The sequence below is a fragment of the Peromyscus californicus genome, unplaced genomic scaffold (assembly GCF_007827085.1).
Source record: "Peromyscus californicus insignis strain IS unplaced genomic scaffold, ASM782708v3 Scaffold_5__1_contigs__length_169319896, whole genome shotgun sequence".
In the NCBI taxonomy this organism is placed as follows: Eukaryota; Metazoa; Chordata; class Mammalia; order Rodentia; family Cricetidae; genus Peromyscus; species Peromyscus californicus.
This window is the reverse complement of record NW_026294573.1, coordinates 151,310,447-151,334,287: the sequence shown is the minus strand read 5'-3', so window position 1 is coordinate 151,334,287 and position 23,841 is coordinate 151,310,447. Positions and strand designations below refer to the sequence as shown.

Here is a 23,841-nt window from a genome sequence, read left to right as displayed (position 1 = left end):
TTGGATCTTCTGGGATTTCTTTGTTGGTTAATCTTAAAAATTCCCCATACCTCTAAGTCTTGCAGTCATTTACTGGACAAAGTTTGTATTAGAGCCCTGAGGCTATAATGGTTCAGGATATCTACACTTCTATTCTAATCAATAATGATTACATGCCAACTAATACTTTGGGGGGAGAAACAAATATGAGAGAGTAATGTAATTTTCTTTATTCTTAGTAGTTAAATTCAGTCTAATGTCACTGCTTCCAAATATATCCTACAGCCAAGCCTGTCTATTGCTCCCTCCCATCCTGGTAATATGGTGTTTGTATTCCTTTTTTATTCATTCTTGAGGGAAAAAGCCCACACTTTTTGTTGTTGTTATTTTTATGAATTAGAAAAAAAGTGCTTAATGGGAATATTCAAGCTGATCTAGGCCTCCATTAACTCTTTAGTGGCAACTATAAATTTCACAGACTCTGTCATTTTTTTTTTTGCTTCATAATAAAGAATCTAAGGTCATTAATCATTATTTGTAATCTATAACCAATATAGGCTATACTAGCTAAAAACTACATAAAATTGAGCTACATGTGGGGCAGTGAAGGTTTCAGAATATCATTTACTAGATAAATTATTACACTATTATTTCTCTTCTGAGTCTATCTTGAACTCATCTGAAACTCTGCAGATAGAAATAGAACTATTTTGAATACTGATCTCAATATGAAATATACAATCCACAGAATACACAAAAGTTTTGATGAAATAACATTCAATAATCAGGTTGCTATGAATCTTACATTAAAATTCAATTACATAGTAAAAATAGAGTAGTTGTAACTAGAAAAAATATCTTCAGAGGCAGCAGAAACCCATGGTGGAAATGAACAGTTCTACATAGAAAATCCAGGAAGTATGCAAACTAGACACCAGGATACTCAGTACATTGAATTTAATCAGCGAGTACACACAGAATATGACATAAAACAGCAGTTTACTAGAATAATTGTCATCTGGAAACACATGAAAATAATTTAGAAAATGGGCTAAAGTCATATTCTCTGGCAGTAGACTTCTTGGAAATACAGACATAGAATCAGACAGATTTCTGTGTCATCTGGCTCCCTTCCCATGTCACCAAGCCAACTTGAGTCAAGAGTGTGGTTTCTATTCAAGCAGTAGACATGTCACTGATCAGTAAACTAAATCTCTAGGGAAAATGTTTTATACTAAAGCCATAATTAACTAACTATTGATATTTGGTGCTTCAGATGCAGAAGCACATCCCCTCTACTAGATGGAAACAGCATAGAAGTACTTTGTGGGGCAGTCCCATGATTACTTAAAATAAAAATGCTTGGCTTGTCATGAGTTCTTCTTCCACCCAGTGACAGATGTGCATTTACACATCTGACACTAGAAGTTTTGAGATGAATCCTGGTAGAATTTTTAGGGACATTCAAATGTTCAGCTGCATTTATGAAAGCAAAACCATGTTAGATTCATTTTTTTTTTAATTGATTGTACCGACTGGCCTAAGCATGGACTTTCTCCTTTTCAATTATCTGGTTACAAAAACTGTACATTACAAACAGTATAGAAACAAGCAGAAAAGAATGTGCCACACATCCTGGATAATTCTCTATATGCAGTAGAATTTACAGATATAAAAGAAAATACAGCCTACTCCTTTATAGCGCACAGTTATGTTTTTAGATACAATGTATCACTAGCAAGTGGTTGTGGCCACCAACTCTAGTTGTCTCCAGCAGAGAGAATAAGAGCAAGATCTGTTCGGTACAGCTTCCCTCCATCCGACAAGGCCATTATGTTCTTCTTGTATGTAGTAATATTATTAACATCCAGTTCCTGTATAGGACATAGATAGGATTGTAATCCAATTAAATATGGAAATTAGTTAACCACTGGCCAGTGATAAAATGAGAGAAATTGCTTGTTATATCAACTCATTAAGAAAAGATCTGAATTAAATTCTTTTACAAATGGGAATAATCACCAGGTTGTTTCTAACCCAAGCCTGTTTGTCACAGTTTACTGATTTGTGCTGAACTCAATTTGAATTAAGAGTTAAAGTATGCTCTGCTCCTCTGCAAATTCTTTGAGTAGATTTCCACAACAGATGTGTGGTCGTTTCTGGGTAGTTCCCTAAAGCCTGATTAGGAAACAAGTTGCATGGCAACTGAATTACCTGTTTGTTCTTCTCACACAGATCTTTCAGTAAAGCATCCAGCTCATTTTCATCTATGTATCCGTTGCCATCCTGAGGGAGGAGAAATAAAATAGTACACACTGGAAGCAACTGCAGTCCTCAGAAAACCCCTCTTGGCGAGGGTCCTAACCGGGTGTGTCTTGCTCCTAACACAGCTCTACTACAGTTGCCAAATAGGTGAGTACTTACACTAGTGAAATAGATCGACATTTTCAAAGGATGAAAATGGAAGCATTGGGCTGGTAAGATGGCTCAGGGGCTAAGACAGGCTGTGGCGTGCTTTCCCTCCATGAACAAACAACAAACAAACAAACACGAAAAAGGCAGCAGTTTCTGATTTCAAAATATAGTCCTCAGCTACAGTAACTAAAACAGTATGGTAATTACTTAGAGAGTGGTATATACACTAATGGAATAGAACAGGGAGCTCAGGAGTTGGTCCATATGCATAGAATCAACTGATCTTTCACTGGGAAGCCGAGTGTAAGGACAAGGATAGTCTCTTCAACAAAAGATATAGGGAAATTGTGTATCCACATGCAAAAAGGGAAAAATTAACTTTCATATGGACAAAAATTAACTCAATGCAAATATTTAAATCATGAAGATATAAAACTCTTAGAGTCAGGTGTAGTGATACACATCTTTAATCTTAGCTCTTGGGAGTCATAAGCAATGGATCTCTATGAGTGCAAGGCCAGTCTGGTTTATATAGTGAGTTCCCGGCCATCCAGCATGGGGTCCTGTGTCAAAACCAAAACCCAAACCAGACAATATAAACAGAAACTACTCCTAAATATAAAATAGTAAAAGCTTTATGACATTGGTCTTAGCATTGAGCTTGTGGGTTATGAGCCCAGAGCACAGACGACATGAAGACAGCAGAACTCAGCCTAAAAGCTGCAAGAACCATTCAGAGTGAAAGGCAACCTGAAGACTGGGAGAAGACAGCTGTAAACTGTGTATCAGGCAAGGCACTAATGCCTTACGTAAAGGGAATGTGATATTAAAATATGTAAGGATGGGCTAAAAAGTAAATAGATACTTTTTCAAGGAAGATATAAATGTCTAATCAGTTTATGAAAAAGTGATCAATGTTATTGACCATCACAGAAATGCAATGAAAACAAATTATTTCACAGCTGCAAGAATCACTATTATTAGACAAAGGAAGGAAGTGTTGGTGAGGATATAAAAAAATTGGAAACATTTGTACACTGTTGATGGAAAATCAAAATGATACAGCAAGATAGTAATGATGATACACCAAAAGAATTAAAAATAGAACTAATATATGATACAAAATAATCACAATTCTGTTATTTTTCCTCAGAAGACCAGGATGTTGAAGAGATATTAACACTTCATGTTCATGGCAGTGGTTTCTCAAGAGCTAAGATTTAGAAACAACCTAATGTCCATTGATAAGTAAGCAGAAAAAGGATATGTATAAGGAGATCGCAAATGTACATACAACACAATACTATAATAAAAACGACAGTCTGTAACGTGTTACAGTATAGTGAACCGTGAGAACACGCAAGGGGAGATAAGCCTGTCAGGAGGGTGGTTATGGGAATACACTTGTAAAATGTTTTTAAAATAATGAAACTAGAACCTGTGATGTCAGGGAAGGGAGAGTTGAAGTGCACAGTCACTCGTGGGTGTAAAGTCTCAGTTGTGTGAGGTAAACCAGTTCTATAGAACTTCTATGCAGCCTTGCTTCAACAGTTAATAAATACTATATTTTATACTTAAGGTCTTAAGAGGATAGATTTCCTGTTAAACTGTTTTTGTAATATTTTTTTTAAAGAAAAAAGAAAGAAAATAGTTTTACCTGATCATATAACTCAAAAGCCTTATTGAACTCTTTCCCACACATTTTGATTCCCTAGGAGACAGAGAAGAGAGGTTCAGTTAAAACGTGATGTGTATTTCAGCTTGTTTTTCTTGACAAATCTCCCACCTTTGACTTTTTAAGAAAAACATTACTTATTGCAGAGAAAAGCCAACTACCTGGAATTTAAGAAGGAAATTTTCCTGCACGGGTAGCAACCTTTTGAGAGAAAAACATTATGTTAATAGCCTGGAGTTTTAGATGAGAGCAAGTTTATTGTAATACTGTCTGTGTAACCCAGAAACTTACCTGGCCATCTCTGTCAGCTCAAGCTTTCCATCATTATTTGAATCAAACAGTTTCAGCTGAAAGACATTGTCAATGTTTGGGCCACTGAGTTATAATTTATTGAATGAACAGGACAAACATTCAAACATCAAACATCTTGAGTGCCTGCAGTACAAGCACTCTAACACTGAATTGCACCCTCAGCCTGTTTTACATCTTTAAAGCAAAAAAAAAAAAATTCAACAAAAGCAGTAAGTGGATAACATGACTACATTATTTGGAATAATTTCAAATTGTTTAATTTTCCTTCCTTAACAATACTTAACAATACTTCCTAACTGGATACTATACTTACATATCATATACTGAGGTATGCTCATACATAAATACCATTTAGGAAACATTCACATTTTTAGAAAGCAGGAAATATTGCCATAATGAAGATAATGCTAATCCTAAATATGCCAAATGTAGCATATCTATCTATCAATCTCTCTCTCTCTCTCTCTCTCTCTCTCTCTCTCTCTCTCTCTCTCTCTATCGATCTATCATCTATCTATATTGTCTCTATCGTAACTATTGTCTCTCTCTCTCTCTCTCTCTCTCTCTCTCTCTATTTATCTATCTCTATATATATCTGAGAAAAGGGCTATGGTAAAAAAAAGTTCATAGAAGTTTAGAGAGGTCCTTCAAAGGGAAAAAGAAAGGACATTCTACGGTTTGATATGGTCTAAGAATTCTTTGTGGGAAGTAGAACATTTTTTCAGGGTTCTGTATTGACACAGCATTTTACAATCCATTGACCATGAATTCTAATGTTGTTGTAATGTCTACCAAGATACTGGACAACTAGATCACAGAGCTTCTTGCCCATAGGGAAATGTTTCCTCCCCTATATATTTAAATTTTAATTAGTTCTTGATTAATTTGCTTCCTGGATTGAAACTGGTTTATGACATTTAATCAGATCTACTAGGCCAGCCCAGCAGGGGGAAGCTCCCATCTGAGTCGTTTTTGAAAGGCAGCTTCAGATTCCTACCTGGAAAGGCAACCTTACTTTAAATAGAATCCCTTAAGATTGAGACAAACTAGAAAACTGAAATGTGGGTTACTGTCCACTTCCCAAAGAAAGGGCCAGAGAGAGCTTAGGTCTTGCCTTCGTGACGCAGCAAGAGTGTCATACCACCTGTTTGCTGCTGCTGCTGCAAATGGAACTGTACTGAGAAGTGAGAAGACTGAAAGCAAACCTCAGTGGCACCGAACAGAACAGAAACTCTAGAAGATTGTTCCTCAGCGTACCTCAAAATCTAATACAGCATAGAAGTAATGTTTTATAACTTATTTACTTAACCCATGGGGTAAGAACTCATAATAACTTCACAGTATGTAGAGAAAATATGAACATATATATATATATATTGCTTGCTATCTTATAACATTAACCCTATAATGAGTTAAGATTCGCAAGCTACCTTCCTGAGACAGAGTAACTTTATGAATTTTTGTTTTGTCTAGAACCTCATTAATTTATTTGCATTAGGCACTTTTGAGTAAAGATTTTGTGGCTATATTATTCATATTTTATAACAAATCTTGTTTATACAATTATCAAAACATCAGGCTTAAGGTGTGTCTGGGTCTCATTCATAGTGCTGATTCAATATTCTAAGATAATAAAAATAAAAGGGAAAGAAACTCATTTAAGCAATTTAATGAATAAAGTAACAGTTTTTGTTAAACTCTAGAAAAGTCTTTAGTTTTCTAAACAATGGTTAAAAGCAAGTTCAGAATTTTTCGGAACAAAGGGTGAAGTCACTTATACTCTGTATATAACATGTAAAAGCTGTATAACTTAGCAATACAATTACTCTGGCTTTTAAAGAAAAGTCTCTGTGAGAGATAAATGTGATGTAGCTTTATCAGAAATGCTCATCTGTAGTGTGTGATGTGCAAGCTTGATTTATTTATTTCATCCTGGGTAGCCTTGAGACTTAGCAAGAACACAGACAATGTGTTTAATGAGCTCTTGGCTAAATCTTTACCAGTTCAGTCTTACCATGAGGTCTGTGTACTCAGCTAGTTTTGTATCATCCACGGTCTTGTTTGCTTTCTCTAGTAGGTCCTTTAGGAAGTTCTGTTGAGAAAAAGAGCACTTAGAAAATTTCATGCCATTGGTAATATGTAGTCTGCAAGAATACACCTGGATGAATGCAAAGAAAACCCCTATGGTAGGACCAGGGGAGGAAAGGACTTTGGAAGTCACGTGGGCCTTGTGGCATCCCAATAATGAAACTGCCTTTGCCAGGCACAACACCTGACTCTTTCTGAGACCTGATTTATCACAGTCAGAGCTGTGCTGTGTTCTTAGGATTGCAGTCAATGGAGGATGGTGATTGTGTAATGTGAAAGGATCTGAATTAAAAACTGAAAAAATCAATCCAATGGATGCTTCTCTTCACCTGTATTCATTTGATCTTCCTGTTAGAAGTGTAAGGCCCCCCTTTTATACCTCTCCAACCTGTGTGAAAAATGTTCAGCAAGCTAGATGGAAATACATCTCCAATTTAAAGTGCGATTCCTGCTGCACTCCTGGCCATGTTTTCCTCTTTGCAGCCAGCGCTATGCTGTTCTCCAGATGGCTTGGTGGTTAGCAAAAAGGCATCACAGGATCTAGAGGATCTTTGTTCAAGTGCTTCCGCTGACAGCACGGACTACAACAGTTGGTAACATTGAATCCTCGAGGGACATATGAATCACATTAAAACAGAGATTAATGTGGGAAGGTTGAAAAACGATGATTATTAACTCAACAGTTGGAACTTGGAAGTGAGTTTAATTTTTGTTTTACAGAGATAAAAGTTTTGCAAAGCCTTGCCATATAAATGTCAGTGTGAATACTGAGGGTTGTAATAGCCTTTCGTTTTCTCCACTGATGTTCATTTGTAACTCTTTCATTTCCTCAGAAAACGAATTAATGCAGCTAGGGAAACTGAGCAGATCCCATGCCCAGAAAGTCTCGGAGGGTTGAGTTTCATTAGCACTTTTGGCAGTGCTCTGTCTCCTTTTTAAAAGAGAACTAGCTCTGCTGGGATGACTTGCTTCCCGTTTTTCAAGGAAGGGCCCTTTCTTGGTTTGATACATTTATTTCCACTTTGAACACTCTGCTTCAGATCCAAAGTGAAGCATATATAAAATTCAAAGTTATCTGGTGGGGGTGAGTTTTATTTTTGAGCCTTCTGAGTTTTTTGTCAGAGATTAATTGGGCTAAAAAGCCTCATCAGACACTGAAATGGTGGTCACAAAAATAGACTTGGAGAAACCTTGGGACACTAGGATTCAAAGTCATGTCTGAGAGCAAGCGGTGTTTTACTCTATTATGGATCTTAAAATTAGCTTTCTTTCCTTAAAATTAGCTTTCTTGAAAGATCCATTAAAAAAGAATGCCAACTTATCTTCAAAATTCTCCAGGGAGGAGGACTTCTATTTAGAATTTCCTTTCTGAGAATAGAATTTAGAACAAAGAGAGAGACTGTGAGAATATTTTGAGGTCAGTATTGAAGTGAGCTAAGGTTTTCATTATGTACTGTGATGATTTTTAAAAAATCATCCTTTTAGTCTAAAAGAACAAAACCACAATGGCTTCCCTGTCACCTTGTGGAGTTTAGTTGCAGAGCAGTTTCTAAACGATATTGTTTTCAGGAACTTTATATCAAAAGTGTCGGCATTTTAAAGAGGCTGCAGTTGAGTCTGTTACAGCAATTGCTCGGTGGTACAAATGTACCAGTCTAATCTCTAAAATTCTGTCCTTCTTAAACCATGTCGAACTATGATTAGGAAAACAATGCATCATTTCCCCCACAAAGCAACTGCAGAAGCAGCTCATATTGAGTGAAGTTTGAGGTACACAGTGGTGTAGGAAAAAAGTTATTGATATTGGCAGACACTCTAGGGCCAAGCCTAGGTTCTCTTCCTAGGCAGATGAAAATACCGCAAGCATTCTGAACTTCTGTCTCCCTACACACTGGGAGTCATAGTGAACTGCCTTGCAAATTTCCTGAAGAATAAACGCTGAGATACATTTCAAAAGCAGTACTGTGTCTGTGACATAGAAGGCACACTTTCAGGTGCTGAACAGATATTAACTTGCTTCCCTTTTAAAAATTAAAAGCATTACTTTGTGAGTGTGTGTATGTGACCGTGCGAGGGTGCACAGATGCTATGGCATGCATGTGCAGATCAGAGGACAATTCTCCTTCCACCACGTGGGGTCCAGGGAAGCAAACTCAAGTAGTCAGGCTTGCTTGTGGGTGCCTTGACCTGTGGAGCCATCTCGCTAGCCCTTGCATCCCATTTAATCCCTCTATGTTCTGAAGTTAGAAGAAATGGGCCTTTCTGACTAAGCAGTCTTCTGGTTGGCTGGAGGAAATGAGGTGGATGGTGTGTTCCCACTCCTGAATTGAGTGCAACACCATTTGCTATGCTTTGCATTCCACAGAAGGTTGTGCAGAGTCTTAGACTCCGCAGTACATCCGACACCACAGTGTCGTTACCCTTGCTTTAAAGATGAAAAACGGTAGGATGACATGGAGATTTGTCCTGAGCTTATATTTGATTCAGATTTCTTTTCCTTGAATCCCTCTCCCACATGACCTCCTCATTATTTCTGTGAATTGGTGATTTATTTTCAAAATTTCAGTTTTCCACAATCTAGTTATATAATTTATGTTGTTGAGAGGCATATGCTATGTCTAAGGATATGCATGAGTCTAGGATTAAACATTACAGCCCTGTGTCTTATTTCTGTATGGCCTTCAGTAGTTCCTTAAATTTTTGCAGGCTTTTTGTCACTAGGGTAATGCTTATCCCATATAATATATGCAAAGATAAAATAAATATGCATAAGGTACAACACATGTCTCTGTCATTTGTGTTTTTTGAAAGAAAAATATATTTAAGCATTCAATTTATAAAGTAAAATTTCAAACTTCAATAGAGAGTAGCCTATCTAGTTGGCATAGTCAGCTCCATTTGTCTATCCGTCTCTGTGTGTATGGGTGTCTATCATCCATCTATCTTATGTAACAATTTAGGTACACCACAGAAAATGCTAATTTCTTGCGCTGATGAGCAGAATCTCAAGAAGGCCTTGAAGTCTGTCTTTCGATCTGGTATTTCGTTAATGATGTGAAGAGTGGGTGCAAATGTGCCACAGCTCAACGTAAGTTTCCTTTGTGGGAGGTTTTTAAAAAAGCTGTGATTCCCTCAGCAGTTCATGATTGCATGTGGAAGGAGCACGCTGGGCCTCAGCTTGGATTCACTCACCTTGAGTTCCTCGGTTTCTATGAAGCCGCTGTGGTCAGTATCGTACTTTCTCCAAGTCTGCAAGAAATCCAGAGACAGAAAACCAGATTTCAATCAATCAGTCACAGAACCCACCGACTTCCATACTTTCAGCACTGTTCTTCAGGGCAGACGGTTCTTACCTTCATGAATTCCTCGCAGGACTTCAGCTGCTGGCATCGGAAGAGCAGCAGGAAATTCTCTTCTGTGGGTAAGACATGAGCCAGCTGGAAAGATGGAAAAAAAGAGCTGAAGAGCCTGGAAAGAGGCTGGGCCAACACCTGCTGCTTCAGTTTTGCCTCAACATGCTCTGTGAGTAGCGATATTGACTGAGAGAGCAGTAACAGATAAACATCAGCTGACTAATAGGGTCGGAGAGGACAGACATAGCTCACTTTCCCTTTCTGGTACTTTGCTTCTGCAAAATACCAAGGTGCTTTCCAATACCTACACCCTGAGGACCTGGCTGCCCAGCCAAAGAGACGGCTGTAGGGGACCACTTTTCATCTGCTGCACATACATGCAGATGCATGCTGCATAAGCTCTATGCCATCGATCAGGTCTCGGTTCTTCAGTGTGCACAGGATGGCACACACTATGGCTCTAAATTTCATGTGAAATGAGAATTTGTGAGGAACATGCATAGAGGTGAAAGGAAGGAAGAAAAAAAAATATATGTCTAATTCTGGAGAGCAACACAATGGAGATGGACCAAAGGCAACTAACTGCAAAACAATAGCAAGAGGTAGAAAGACACATCACCGTAAACAGGGGGAACGAGACAGTAACAGGGACACTCTTAAATCGTGATCTCTGCTCAGAGATGTAGTGCTTCACTGCCTGACTGTGAACATTTCCCCTTAGATCTCATTCCGTAACTTCAACACCTTCCCCTCCCTCTCTCCCCACTTCTCCCTCCGTCCCTCCCTCTCCCCCCTCTTTTGAGGGGTAAAGAGCCACCGATCCCATTTTAAGACTAATATCATCTATTGCATGTGGAGAAGGAGGGAGCGGGATTGATGGCTCCTCTGCTGATGTGACTTCTATTTCTGGCTCTGCTGCTAATGAGCTGTGGTCCCCGGCAACTTCCCCAACTGCACTGGCCCTTAGCACCTTCATCACTAGAAGGAGGTGAAGGAGAAATGAATATCCCTGGCTCAAGATGTGTGCTGTTGGAATTACTGACTCTTCACCACTAAAGAATGAATCTTCATCTGCAACGTTTGACTAATTTCCAGCAGTGGTTGAATTCCCTAAAGTACAGACACGAACCTTTATCCTTGGTACGTACACTTTAAACCTGTCTAGATCAGATCTACTTAAATTTCTCTTACATATATAGCCTCATTTCTCCTGAGAAAGTTTTATGTGACCCCAGGCATATATAATATAGATAGACAAACAAACATTTACTGATAATAAACCATAACAATCTAGTTTAAAATTATTATTTTATATAATTTTACCATTTATTAAAGATGAACTCAAATTGTTTGTTTTTATATAAAGATTCAATCTTGGCTGGATGTTTGATACTGTAGGATACAGAACATCTCCAATCTTTTAGAATTGATCTATCTGTGACAATTCCATAAAGTACAGTATAATTGTCACTGCTGTGAACAGTGGCTCACATAAATATATAACATAAAAAGGCACTACCATGTTTTCACACCATTACAGAAATTGTTAAAATTCTATCTTGATCACAAACTAGAATTAATTTAACAATTTTTTTGTGAAATTCAATTTGACAACTCTAACAGAAAATTTTAAAATCAAGTATTGTAACATAATACAAAGAATAATTTGCTGCATGCTGAGGAATGACAGGAGGAAAACATTAGACGTCTCTGTTTTCTACAATTAAACTAGCACGCTTCTCTAAGATCAGAACACTTCATATGTACAGAAACAGTCTGCGATTGGCAGCACACACCAGTCCTAGCTGGGGTTTCTGGCAGTGTTTGCTGGTGTTGCGTGGTGTGATGCATGCGCAGTGCCCGATGAACATGCGTGCTGAGCACCAAGGGTGCGGTGAAGGTGAGTGCTGCCAGGAACGCCTGGGAGTCACTGCACTTCTTCATTTGAATTCGTTTTTGTTTCATGTGTGTTCAGAAATCTTTTACTGTTACCATGTGGGGTTTGTGACCCCATAGAGGTCACTGTCCTCAGTTTAAGAAGCTGGGGTTGAAATTAACATTAAGGTCAGAAGATGTCCTAACTGTTAAACTAAACCATGGGAAAGATTATCACGCCTACTTAAAATTTCCGACCTTTTAGACCCATCAAAGCTTGAGGTTTAGTGTAAACCATCACTTCACCCGATGTGCAAGCAGCCTCTTCTTCCCTAGAATGAATGGGGTTAGTGAAAGGTGAAAGGTGAAAGACAAAATAAATAAATCTTGCTAGAATATTTAATATGATCCAGTCAGATCTTTTTTTTTGTTTTTTGGAGACAGGGTTTCTCTGTGTAGCTTTGGTGCCTGCCATGGATCTTGCTCTGTAGACCAGGCTGGCCTCGAACTCACAAGTGCTGGGATTAAAGGCGTGCACCACCACTGCCCGGTCTCCAGTCAGCTCTTAACTGGAAGCCAACATCTTAACTAGAAGCAAATGCCACTAGTGTGGGTAGATGATAATGTATTTAAAGGTGAAAATAGGGATTTAGGATTTGCCAGTAATTTTAGAAATTAAATCAGGTTTTGGTCCATAAATACACTTATATCACTGTAGTGTGAGATCTCTCTCTCTCTCTCTCTCTCTCTCTCTCTCTCTCTCTATATATATATATATATATATATATATATATATATATATTTCAGGTATCTTAGTACTACATTCAAGTCTTGTCTGTATAGTTGACTTCTTTACCCATAAAATTCTGCCCCTCAGAAATAATACAGTTCAATAATAATTCAAAGCACAAACTTTTGAACTGAGGATGCTGAGATTGAGCTATCTGCTCTGGTGACTTGCAGACTCTGAAACTCAGTTAAATGTGATGACTGCTAATAAATTAAGCCTGCACCATGCTCCTTGATTACAGTAGTAGGATGAAGTAGTAGGATGAATTGGCTGCTCCTTCCCTCTTGGAATGCAAATGAAGCATTTGTTAGTGATTGCTTCCAGTGGCTTTGCAAAGCCACGCTTCTTTCCACTCATTGAAATCTAGAATTCATCTTCCCTGTGACATTTTCTTTTCTTTGCATCTGTATGTGGGCCCCTAGTAGAAAGTTTCTGTAAACGACTTTCTTTATTAAAGAATCATAAGTGAGGCCCAGAGAGCAGGTCTCCACTGAAGCTAAGAAGGAAGAGAAGAAGTGAGAGGGAGAACTGGGCATAGAGATGATCTTCAAAGAGAGGAGAAACAGCCATTCTCCTAAAGCCCAGTGTAGAGTACTGGAGGTATTCTGGAGAATGCTTCTAAGAAGGAGGAAAGATTTATCCAGGAGAGGACGGGGACAAAGAGGTAACAAAATAGAAATCCTAGGTCTTAAAGGTCTCATCAGTGATGAGACAAGTTGACCAACAGAATTTGATGGTAATGGTACATGTTAGAAGGTTTTGTGTGATTCCAGAAGTCTGTTCATGTTATGTTATGATTAACACAAGCACCTGTTTAGGACTGGAATAGCCAATCTCAACTTTTCCTTTGCCTCTTGGTAAGCAACCTTTAATGCTTGGAGTGGATCTCTTTCAGTCCATTTCAGGAGCTCAGAGAGTTTCTCGTCTGCATCATATACCCATTCAGAATCAATGGAGCCCTGTATACCACGTGCCTAGAACACATGCTTGTGATTTCTTTTAAAAATAGAAATATTTCATTGACTTGGTCTAGAGTCAACAACTTTACTTATATCATTTTCTATATTGCTTGAATTTTATAAAATATCTGTTGCTTTAAACTAAGAAATAATGATTTCTCTTAAAAAGTATACTTCTTAAAATCCATCAACTATTTAAAAATAAAAAAGGAAAAGAGTACACTAGAAAGTAATGATTAGATGTAAGATTAGGGAAATTTATCCATCTTTGTTTTGTAAAGTCTATGTAACTCACATAAAGAACAGAGATTTCTATAATGTCAAATATAGGAGAGTTATAGTCTCCTCCTCTCCTCCTTTTGTTTTTTTTCAGGACAGAGTTTCCCTGTGTAGCTCAGGTTGTCCTGGAATTCACTCTGTAGACCAGGCTGACCTAAACTCAGAGATGTGCTTGTCTCTGTCACCTAGGTACTGGAATTAAAGGTGTGCACCACCATGCTCACTGTTCTTCATGGATAGTATAGATGTATATTTCCTTGTGCACGCTGTTTTGATCTTAATCATAAAAATATTGATTGTATCTATATACAAAATGTTCTTTTTAAATCTCATTAAACTATTAATATTATACTCATTATAGTACTAGCTTATTTAAAGAATAAATGAATTTTACTGACATAAAATATCATTGTAAGACCAAAACAGCCATTTAAAAAGCAATGCATGTGTATGGATGATTCGTGCCTGGGGTGAATAAAAACACTTCCTTCTCAAGGTGAATTCTACAATGTGGTGGTCCTGTGCTGTCTGTTGGTCCTCTTGTAAATGCATAGGAGTCATTATTCAGTCATTATTTAAATCATTATTCACATGGATGTGGAGATTCTCCATCTGTAGCAGTTAAGACAAGGTCTAGGATGTGCCAAAGGTCTTTCACAGAAGATGCTAGGTAGGACTGTGTTATTCTTAGATTTGCTAAGTCACTGATGTCCATAGAAGTTCCCAGTTCTGGTTTCAAGACTGTTGGTGATTTGTTAGTCAATGGATCATCTGCTTTCCCTTTCTTCAACTCCTCAATCTTTAATGTCAATTGCAGAAAAAAGTAGAGTGAATCAAGGGGGTGAATGGAAGGCAAGACAGACAGCTGTGTGTACAGACAGAATCCCTTAGGTCTTGTGGAATTGGTTGCTTGGCACTGAAAGTGGGGAAGCAAACTTCTTTCTGCTTGCCTCTGTCCTTGAGGACATCATTTACGTTTTCACTACTGTTTCTTTGCCTAGCAACTGCATCAATAAATATTTTACTGGTGCAGTGAATGATGGTAACTGTTTGTCTAGAGTCAGCTGGAAACACATGGAAGTAAAGTTCCCTTGGACAATAATTCATTATTGGGCTGTGAATAGGGGCTGGGGTGGATAATGGGAGATGCTACCCAGAGCTGTTCCTGGTTCCAGGAGCTTTGCTGTGCACTCAGCTGCCCCTTTGAGGAATTGTATCGGCTGACGATACCTGCACCTCCAAGGTATCTCATGGTTAATCCACACCGGAGTATGAAAGTCCTACCCTCTTAGTCAAAATCTGGGAAATCTCTGAAGGGCACTGCTACTTCAGAGCTCATTCCAGAGAAAGTCTCTGCTAAAGCTTTGTGGAGGCCTAGCATCTTTCAGGGCTCAGGCCTGCTGTCTTTACTCTCCTTTTGTAGGATATGATGCCCAAGTACTTCCTAACAAAATTCAGGTCTGTTACCAGGGGACTCAATCCTAAAGGATTTTCATTTGCATTCTTTGTCATTTCCTTTCCTTCCCTAGAATAATATGGAACCCCTGCCTTATGCTTTAGAAAGGGTTAAGATCCTACCCATGCCTTATCTGGCCATTGAATTCTAGGCCACTATGTCAATTGCTGGTAATTCATAGTTACTCCTAGTAAGACTCTTACAGGAAGACAGATAATTTCAAAATTTTTTTTCCCTTAACAATTTTTACACAAAGGATAATTATAAAAATAAAACAAAATGATACATGTTAGAGGAGTACCCCTGGAGTGTGACTTGATAGAGAGACAAGTACCTAAAACAGATATGTCAACATGTACAAGAGCAGAAGTCATCAAATTTAAAGGCAACTATGTGACACGTCACACTTCCTAAGCACATTAGACAAGGATTTGTTTTCACATTTGAAAACCGAAGCAGCATTCTTTTTCCCGCCAATGAGAAGTGAATCCAGGGAGTGTGGAAGGTAAATAGTCATGAGCTTAAAAATATTTGAGTTTAATAACTTGAATTTAATAAATTATGTAAGAAGGAGAAAAAAGTTTTTGGCATTTAGAAGAATAGAGTAGGGTTTTCAGTAACTCATTTCTGTATTTAGTAACAATGCCAAATACGCATACTAGGTTTTTACAGTGGTCTGTTTGTTTGACATGGATTATTTCATTTGACACTAATGCTCATAACAGGCATAAGACGTTGTTAGAACATGGTCATGTTTGCTCATAGTCCAGGAAACAGATGTTCTGAGACTGTTTTTATGTAACTTGTAGTTTGAGACAGTGTTGAAGTCAGATGGTCTATTATTGATTTGGAGACATCCATCCCTCGCCACGAGCACCCTTTACTCGAAACAGTGTTTCTAATATCCCATCTTAAAAAGTCTATCCAGAACAAAATTTCAAACCCTATTTTACCATTTATCAGTTTCCCCAATTCTCAAATAAATACGTACTCTGCCAAAAAATCAATAACTTTTCCCCAGGCTAAGTGTATACACTTAAATCCCACTGTGGAAGAGAGGAGGAGATGGCTAGAGAACTTTTTGCTTCCCTTCGATGGCTGGTACAGTTTTTAGGTTAAAATAGCTTTTAGATCTATTTTTTTCTGTGCATGCACTGACCTAGACAGATAAAACACTAAGTCTAGAGAGGTTGATAGGCTCCCACACATTGCCCAAGGGAGCAGAGGGAAAGCTTAAAGATTTGACATCTAGAAAAGGAGGCATCTGTGTACTTCATGTGAGACCTAGCAAAGGGAATTCCATGACCTGCTAAATCATTCAGTCTTCCTCCTTAATTATTTTAGTGGACCTTCTTTACAACAGAACTATACCAGTCTGAATAAATTTAGAACAGTTCTGACTGCCATGGTATTTGCTAAGTTGTCTCAGATTTTCAATGCTCCTCTTTTGAATTTATATTAACAATCTTGTTATTACTGAACCATCTTTATGTGAAATTTAAAATCTATTAAAGTCATTAAATTACCAAATTCAGAATATTAGACACAGCAACATTTATTTCCTTTGAATATGTTTAGGTAAAAATACATGTTATAGAAAGTATCAGTTTACTGTATCAGGTCAGAACATTGATAATTAAGTACTGAATTTTCCTTTCTTTTAATTCAATTGGGTGGTCCCCCAGGGAAGCAGATTACTGGATGCATATTAGTTTCCTTTGATTAGACTTCAATGAGTCCTGGGGTCTAACTATTAAGTGAACATAACACACAAGCCAATTCAACCCCTTTCTTCTTTGAACACTAAGGCATAGTGTACTTGCTAAGATGAAGGAGAGTATAATGCATTTGGAAAATGTGGGGTTTGTGTTCTTTTATAGTTAGCTAGGCTTTTTATATTGGTGTGCCATATTATATGCAGAATTTCTAAGCAAGTAATATCACCCATCAAATTGGACATGGGATGAACTGCATTTAGCACAACTTTCTGGTGATACTAGAGGGTGAGCTGAGAGTTCACACATTCCCCGCTGTCTCCCTGTTTTCTGTAACATTTTACTTCTTTTTCCCAGGCATGCATCAAGACTCATCTTTTCTCGGCTCTTACTTAGCTACCCAGGACATGCGTTATGAACCGCTGCAGCCGTCTCCCTCCTGTTCTTCCATTTTTGAATTCTCTTCTCTTTAGCGAATCTCTTTCAGCTGCCTCCTCCAAAACCTGGGTTAGTAACTGTTATGGGGGCTCACAGCTATACAGTGCACAGTGTCGCTAAGCTATGCTGTTCGGCAGGTTCGCTATTTCCTCTCTCTCTCTTTTTATCCATCTCCTTTTACTCCCATTTTTTCTTTATGAATACACAACCCCTTCCTTCCTAACAGTTCTCAGCTCAAACTTGCAGAGATTTGTGTTTCACCGTATCTTAAGACAACGCCTCTGCCGAGGGGCAGCTTCTTGCTGACATTAAAGTTGAAATGTTAAGTCTAAAATGTTAAGTTAACTCTGTCACACATGGTATAACCTGGATCCATCCATTCTACGTATATAAAAATGTAACATTTTGTGAATAAGTTCCATGCTTATTCATACATAACCCTGTAACACCAAATAAGTGACTTATAATAAGCAACTGAGTCCACTGGAGTGCTTCAAGGTGAAATTGCTAAATACAAGATGGTAATCTTCCTTCAACTAGAATTAAAAAGTGTTCCAAACACTGAAATAGCCAGTTTAGAAAAATCACTGATATTAGACTTTCAAACTAGTTTTGAGTAATTATTTATCTCATTTCACTTACATTTATAAACATAATTTTATTATTCTTGTCTGATTAGTCGGCCTCTATAGCACCTGTAAGTTCAATGACTATTATCTATTTATACAGTAATGAGTTGCACACAGGCAAAAGGGGAAAGTGTATGCTCCAGGGAGAAACTTCAATTACACGGATAATAATAGTATGTCCTTCCTTCACTCTATTTGTAGTAGGTGTTTAAAAATACGTGTGTTTCAAACTGGCACCACAAGTGTCCTAATAAGACCAATTATTTGAAAACCAGGTTAATTTTCTGAATCAAAATTGAATTATAACAATTTTTGAAGGCCAAGGCACCTCCCAACTGAAGAGACTAAGAATGTTTTATGAACATAATTATGATTGTGATATTTCATATTTCAAAACATGATCTTACTTATTATTCTAGATAAAGCTTTCTACTAAGTTTTTTTAATAGGTGGCAGAGCTAAACACAGCTGAGATCACCAGTAGGAATAAGGGAAGCAGCAACTATTTTGAAAATTGAGAATACAGATGGGTAAATAATTAATTTCCTTTCCTTGATTTATAGGCATAGTAAGATGTCTTTAAGAGCAAAAGTCATTGTCAAAAGGCAAGATTTGACATTCACTATTTTAACTTCTAGAGATTCAAATGTGTACCTAGACTGTGAAGTATTCATTCACTGTAGAAAAGTTATTGTGCCTTTTGATAGGGCCATCTGTCAATCTGAAATAGAATTTCAAAAACCAGGAAGCAGCCTTTTGCCATGATATCTTTACAGCACTGAAAACATTTGATTTTAAAATATTACAGAAAAGTTTACATGGTTAAACATTAACAAATAAATTGGGTACTCAGCTGCTATGTTGAGGAGAGTGTGGGGTGGGCAATGAGAGTGTGGGATGGGCAATGCAGAGCCCAGGAGAGTGTGGGGTGGGCAATGCAGAGCCCAGGAGTGTGGGGTGGGCAATGCAGAGCCCAGGAGTGTGGGGTGGGCAACAAAGATCCCAGGAGAGTGTGGGGTGGGCAATGCAGAGTCCAGGAGAGTGTGGGGTGGGCAATGCAGAGCACAGGAGTATGGGGTGGGCAATGCAATGTAGAATATGCTTACCCAGAAGATCAGATTTGCTTGTTCCAATAGTGTCAGTGACAGGAGTGTGAGAGAGACTTAGTGTGTCACTTCTCAGTTTGCTTTATAATGCTTTTAATTTAGGATTGGGACTACATTAAACTCAACAGCCTCTTCTCAAGTTTCTGCCATTTGAATCTGATGTGTTGAGAGAGAAGATGCTATATTGACATTGAATGGCTTCTATGCATGAGTTATGCTTGACTTAAGATGACTCGATAAATTTCAAAGTTGATGTTCATTCATTAAATCAGACAAATTGCATAGGTTCCTTACCTCTACAATTCCTATTTTTCCATCATCTCTCTGTCCATACTGATCCACAAAGGTTTTCATCTCAGGTGATAACTCCTAAAATTATAAAAAAAATAGGTAAGATGTGTGTAAAGAAAGTTCTTGTAATGATGTTAATAAATTACTGCAAAGAAAAATGAAAATTGAAATAGAATAGCTGTTAATATACTTTTAAAATGTTGCTTTGTAGAAAGTTTTCTTTATTTTGTTGCACAGTCTTGTCTTATAACATTTCCTTATTTTAATATGATATCTTGTCTACTGGAGGTAGAGTAGTTATTTTGGCCTGGATAAGTAAAATATGTATATGTAGAAGAGTAGCCCAGTTTGTAGGCAATGAATCTTTCTGGCTTGAAACAGGTGTATATTCATCACATAAAATTAGAAAATTAAACGTTGGGAGAAAAGTGTGAGAGGAGAAAATGACTTGGCAAATTTGTGTTTCACTAGGGACTGACAATTCTGAAAACCATGTTTTAGGGCATGGATTAAACGTGTCTGATCTTTGCTTCTCCTAGGACCATAGGAAACACTTTTCCAAGCTGCCCTTGTTTCCACTTTCCTCAAGGTATTCCTTTCCCACATATTTTGTATAGTAAACAGTACTTTGGAATGATAAATGCTATTTTCTTATTTGACTTTCCACACCTCCAATATGGTTATTCCTTTCTATAATCTCTTTATATATCGACATATTAGAAAGTTATGAACTGTAAGCTATCTTAGTTTTTAACACTTGGGTCTCAAGCAAAGCCCAGTTAAAATGTCTCTGTTACATGAACTGGTCTATTTAAAATAGGTCAGTTCTTACTAATAACCTGTTCTATCTCCTTGGGAAAGCAAATTAAGGCCTCAATTTTCACTATACCGAACAAGATGGCAGTGCCAACCTCACAAGTTTACTGTAGATATTTGGCCTAATATAACCTAAGGGCCACACTGAAGCTCTAAAGCATTAATACCAGCATTCATCCTTTAGAAATAATTGTAGATATGTAGTAGAACTAAAGTAGCAAGAAACAATAAGTTAATTTAATTACATGTGGTCCTTAAAGAACCCTTCTACTACAGATAATTTTCAATTTGCATTTATTAATTTTTGTTACAGAAACAACTATAAGAAAATGAAAGTGTCTAGCTCAATAGTGTCAAGCATGGGAATATCAGTCCCAGATTTTTCACACATATCTTTAAGTGAACAAAAACAAAGTCTTCATTGTTAAATGTTAAAATTATGTGATCCTACTAGTTCAAGAAGCAGACTTGATATTTAGCTTGGGAAGTTTCTGGGTAGCAACTGGGTTGCAATATATGCTTTAAATAATGAGGAGCATGTATAATCAGCACCATCAACTGAAGACTTATAAAGATAAGGTTAAATGTAATGATGAGACATTGTTAAATGCAGAAGGATAGTGATTTCAGAAATGGTATACTGGGCTATCATATTCACTTGGTGGAAATGTGAAATTTCACATTATTATGATGAGCCAAATAAATGTTTCTCTCTGTCCTTCTATGTCAGGAAATGAGAAGAAGTCTGGTAAAGAAAAGAAATAGGTAAAAGTAGGTTTACAGCTGTAGATAACTAAAATAAATGAAATGTGGCCAATATGTATGAATTCTTAATCTAGATCTTAATTCAGATTTTTAGTTATCCAACCAAAGTCTATTACATAATCTATAAAAATACTCAGGTATCAAGGTATTAACCAACTTGATATGTTTGTGTGAAAGATGAGTCTTATCAAATTATAATTTAATTACAGCCTTTTATAGACCAAAGTTAGGTTCTAGTCAGCAGAAGAAAAATAAGCTTTAAACTCTATAACTCCCACCTGAACTCTGTTTTGTTTTTTGATTTTTATCTTTTTAATTATATATATTTTTACAAAAAGCAAAAATGTTAAAATGAGGAGGAAAAAAATCCGTAAAAAACACAGAGCTCATGAATATTTGTATTTAGAGGATGGAAGTAAATCTCAATATTAAAGTTACTTCTGGAAAATTAAAATATGTTCATTTAGCTGTTAGAAGCACCATTCAAGGTTGTAATTATAGTTTCTATGAAAAAAGGACTTTCCATATATATTTAATATATTTTAAGTGAGAAAGAAAATTACTTTAGTATTATCAGCTGAAGACTGATTGAACCGTAGTGATAGTAATGTATGGTAATGCACAAGGTAGAAATAGGGCCAAGTGCATAGAAGACATTTTTATTTGATCTCATTCTATTAGATTACGCTGTATTAAATCTGAACATAAGAATCCCCAGAGCATGATCTGGTTTAAAGTCAGTCTGGCATGATTTTAGCAGCTTCATAATCTGCTTATAATACATCAGAGTACAATTACAGCCCTGTGGGATTCCTTCTAATATGTTGTATAGGGATACTTACTATACAAATTATACCATAGAGAGAACAACAACAAAAACAACAAAAAATAGTCCTATTAGTACATCACCCCCCCCCCCCCAGAACACTAGAAATGGTGGCATGCTGTATAATATCTAGGGATGATACGGATAACATCTTTAATGTAAAAATTTCTTTGTAATCATAGTCTAAAAGACCTAGACCATTAACATTTAATTACTCCAAATCCAACTTTGCTTTCTGAAAGGCAGTCTTACATAAATGCCAACAGACTTATAAAATTCTCAACCTGTTCTCCTTTATACAAACATCTCATATGCTGACTGGATACATTTTATTTTTATGTTGACATCATCCTTTTCCAACAAATAAATGTGGCCCAAAGGACTTAATTTATAACCAATAATTATCATTTGTTTAACCAATGGCTTAAGTCAAAACCATAGCTTACTTTAAAATCACTATTAATAGTTTCTCATCAGAATTTTTCTTTCTATAATACCTTGAATTCTTAAATGTTTTGTTTTATTGCTTTCCTAATTTGAGGGTTTTCTCCAACAAAAAATGAAAAACATTTCTTGCTAAATTTTCACTCCCACTTACATTACAAATTGGTTATCTTTTTTCAGGGATAAGGGTGAAAGCAAGCTGTTTTCTCATATCCCCCCCCCCCCCCCCCCCCCACCTCCCCACAGCTACACCGGCATCGCAGCAGTAATTGGCGTTAGAATCTGCAGATCTGCTCTTGGCCACCAAGGGGCAGAAATGTATTTCTACCCCTAACAGCGTCTAGAAAAGAGAAGTTAGAAATCACCCAACCAACTCAGGGGTAGAGAAGTGGATCTGATAAAGGGTTTTGCACACCGATGTTTCCTTTTAAGATCTATTAAGGAAAGGATCAGTATAGAATATATATGTCCGATTTAAGACAATAGGGATTTTCTCTTTAGACTTCTCTCCCCCGCGCGCTCACACACACACACACACACACACACACACACACACACACACACACACACACACACTTTTTCTCCTGACGCAATTTGGAAAGATGTTCTTTATCGCCTTTCTTAGTAAGTCTTTACTTTCGCCCATGAAACCTCTTTCATGAAACACAAGAATAGGTATGTTTTAGGGTTGAAAGGTCCTTCACAAACCCAAGCGTACCAATCCAGCCTTCTTTCGCGCCTGCAGGAGCTCCTGGATCAAGTTCTGCAGCTCCTTTCCTTCCAGGTAACCACTTCCTGCAAAGACAAAGAGGCACCCAGGTGTCAGATGTCTCTTTCTAAGTTTCTTCTTGGTTCTTTCCGGGACAGCTGTCCTGGGAGGCGATGTAGCCTGAGCCCTGATTAATCAGCAATGGGTACAGCCGCTGCAGCGTTCCCCTTCCGAGGTGTCAAACTTCAACCGCACTGAGGGCCAAGGAGGAGAGTGGGGTTACTGGGGACGGTCTTTGAAACTTTTGGGGGACAGAGTTTCCCCATTTTTGCGCTCTGTCCTACCGTTGCTGTTCCTAGAAAGGTGAACGCTTACAGCGTGGGGGTGCCATACAAGCAATGTAAACTTCCAGGGTGATGGGGTCTGCAGCCAGGCAGGGAGGCAAGATCAGGCAGGGTGATGGAAGGAGAAAAGGATGGTTGAGAGGAAGAGGATCAGAGGAGGGAAAGATCAGGGAAGGAATGCGAAAGGGTCTTGAAAGGGTTAAAAAGAAAATAATCACCGTCAGCGTCGAAATGAAGCCAGATCTCGAAAAACTGCGAGGCTGTGATCAGGGATGACTGCAGGTGGGATTCTGCCATGGTGTAGCTGCGAGTCTCGGGGCGCTGAGCGCGAACCTCGGGGCGAGAGGGCAGCACAGGCTGAGCTGGGCGCGGCGCGGCGGGCGCTGTCCGCGGTGCTGCTCCGTTCGGGCGTCCTCCGGAGTTCTCTGCACCCCGCACCCAGTTCTCAGTATTTATCCCGCCGGCCCCAGGCCGGGCCACGCCTCCTCCTGCCTCCCTTTCCTAGCTCCCGCCTCTTGCTCTCACCAACCTTCTTCCCCTCCCCTCCAGATTTCTCTCTTCCGTGGAAATAGCTGGA

The 23,841-nt window shown here is 38.0% G+C and overlaps 1 protein-coding gene across 1 annotated transcript; it reads right to left on the bottom strand.

Moving 5' to 3' along the window:
• Positions 1-919: 919 nt before the first annotated feature.
• Positions 920-23,704, bottom strand: Calb1 (calbindin 1). Its single transcript, XM_052718489.1, has 11 exons — positions 23,483-23,704; positions 22,930-23,006; positions 19,364-19,438; positions 9,823-9,906; positions 9,662-9,718; positions 6,396-6,473; positions 4,361-4,416; positions 4,231-4,270; positions 4,052-4,105; positions 2,194-2,265; positions 920-1,853 (listed from the first exon to the last, which is right to left on the bottom strand). Exons 1-11 carry the CDS (start codon positions 23,559-23,561, stop codon positions 1,740-1,742), a joined length of 786 nt encoding a protein of 261 aa, XP_052574449.1. The 5' UTR covers positions 23,562-23,704; the 3' UTR covers positions 920-1,739.
• Between the last annotated feature and the right edge of the window lie 137 nt (positions 23,705-23,841).

What these genes read in the sequence shown, in the direction of transcription:
- Calb1 (XM_052718489.1), bottom strand. Translation starts at nt 23,561, where the DNA reads ATGGCAGAATCCCACCTGCAGTCATCCCTGATCACAGCCTCGCAGTTT. An exon ending in GAAAAATAGGAATTGTAGAG is followed by an intron (nt 9,907 to 19,363) that starts GTAAGGAACCTA and finishes CCATCTTTCCAG; the next exon opens with CTGGCTCATGTCTTACCCAC. An exon ending in TGTGTGAGAAGAACAAACAG is followed by an intron (nt 1,854 to 2,193) that starts GTAATTCAGTTG and finishes TGTCCTATACAG; the next exon opens with GAACTGGATGTTAATAATAT.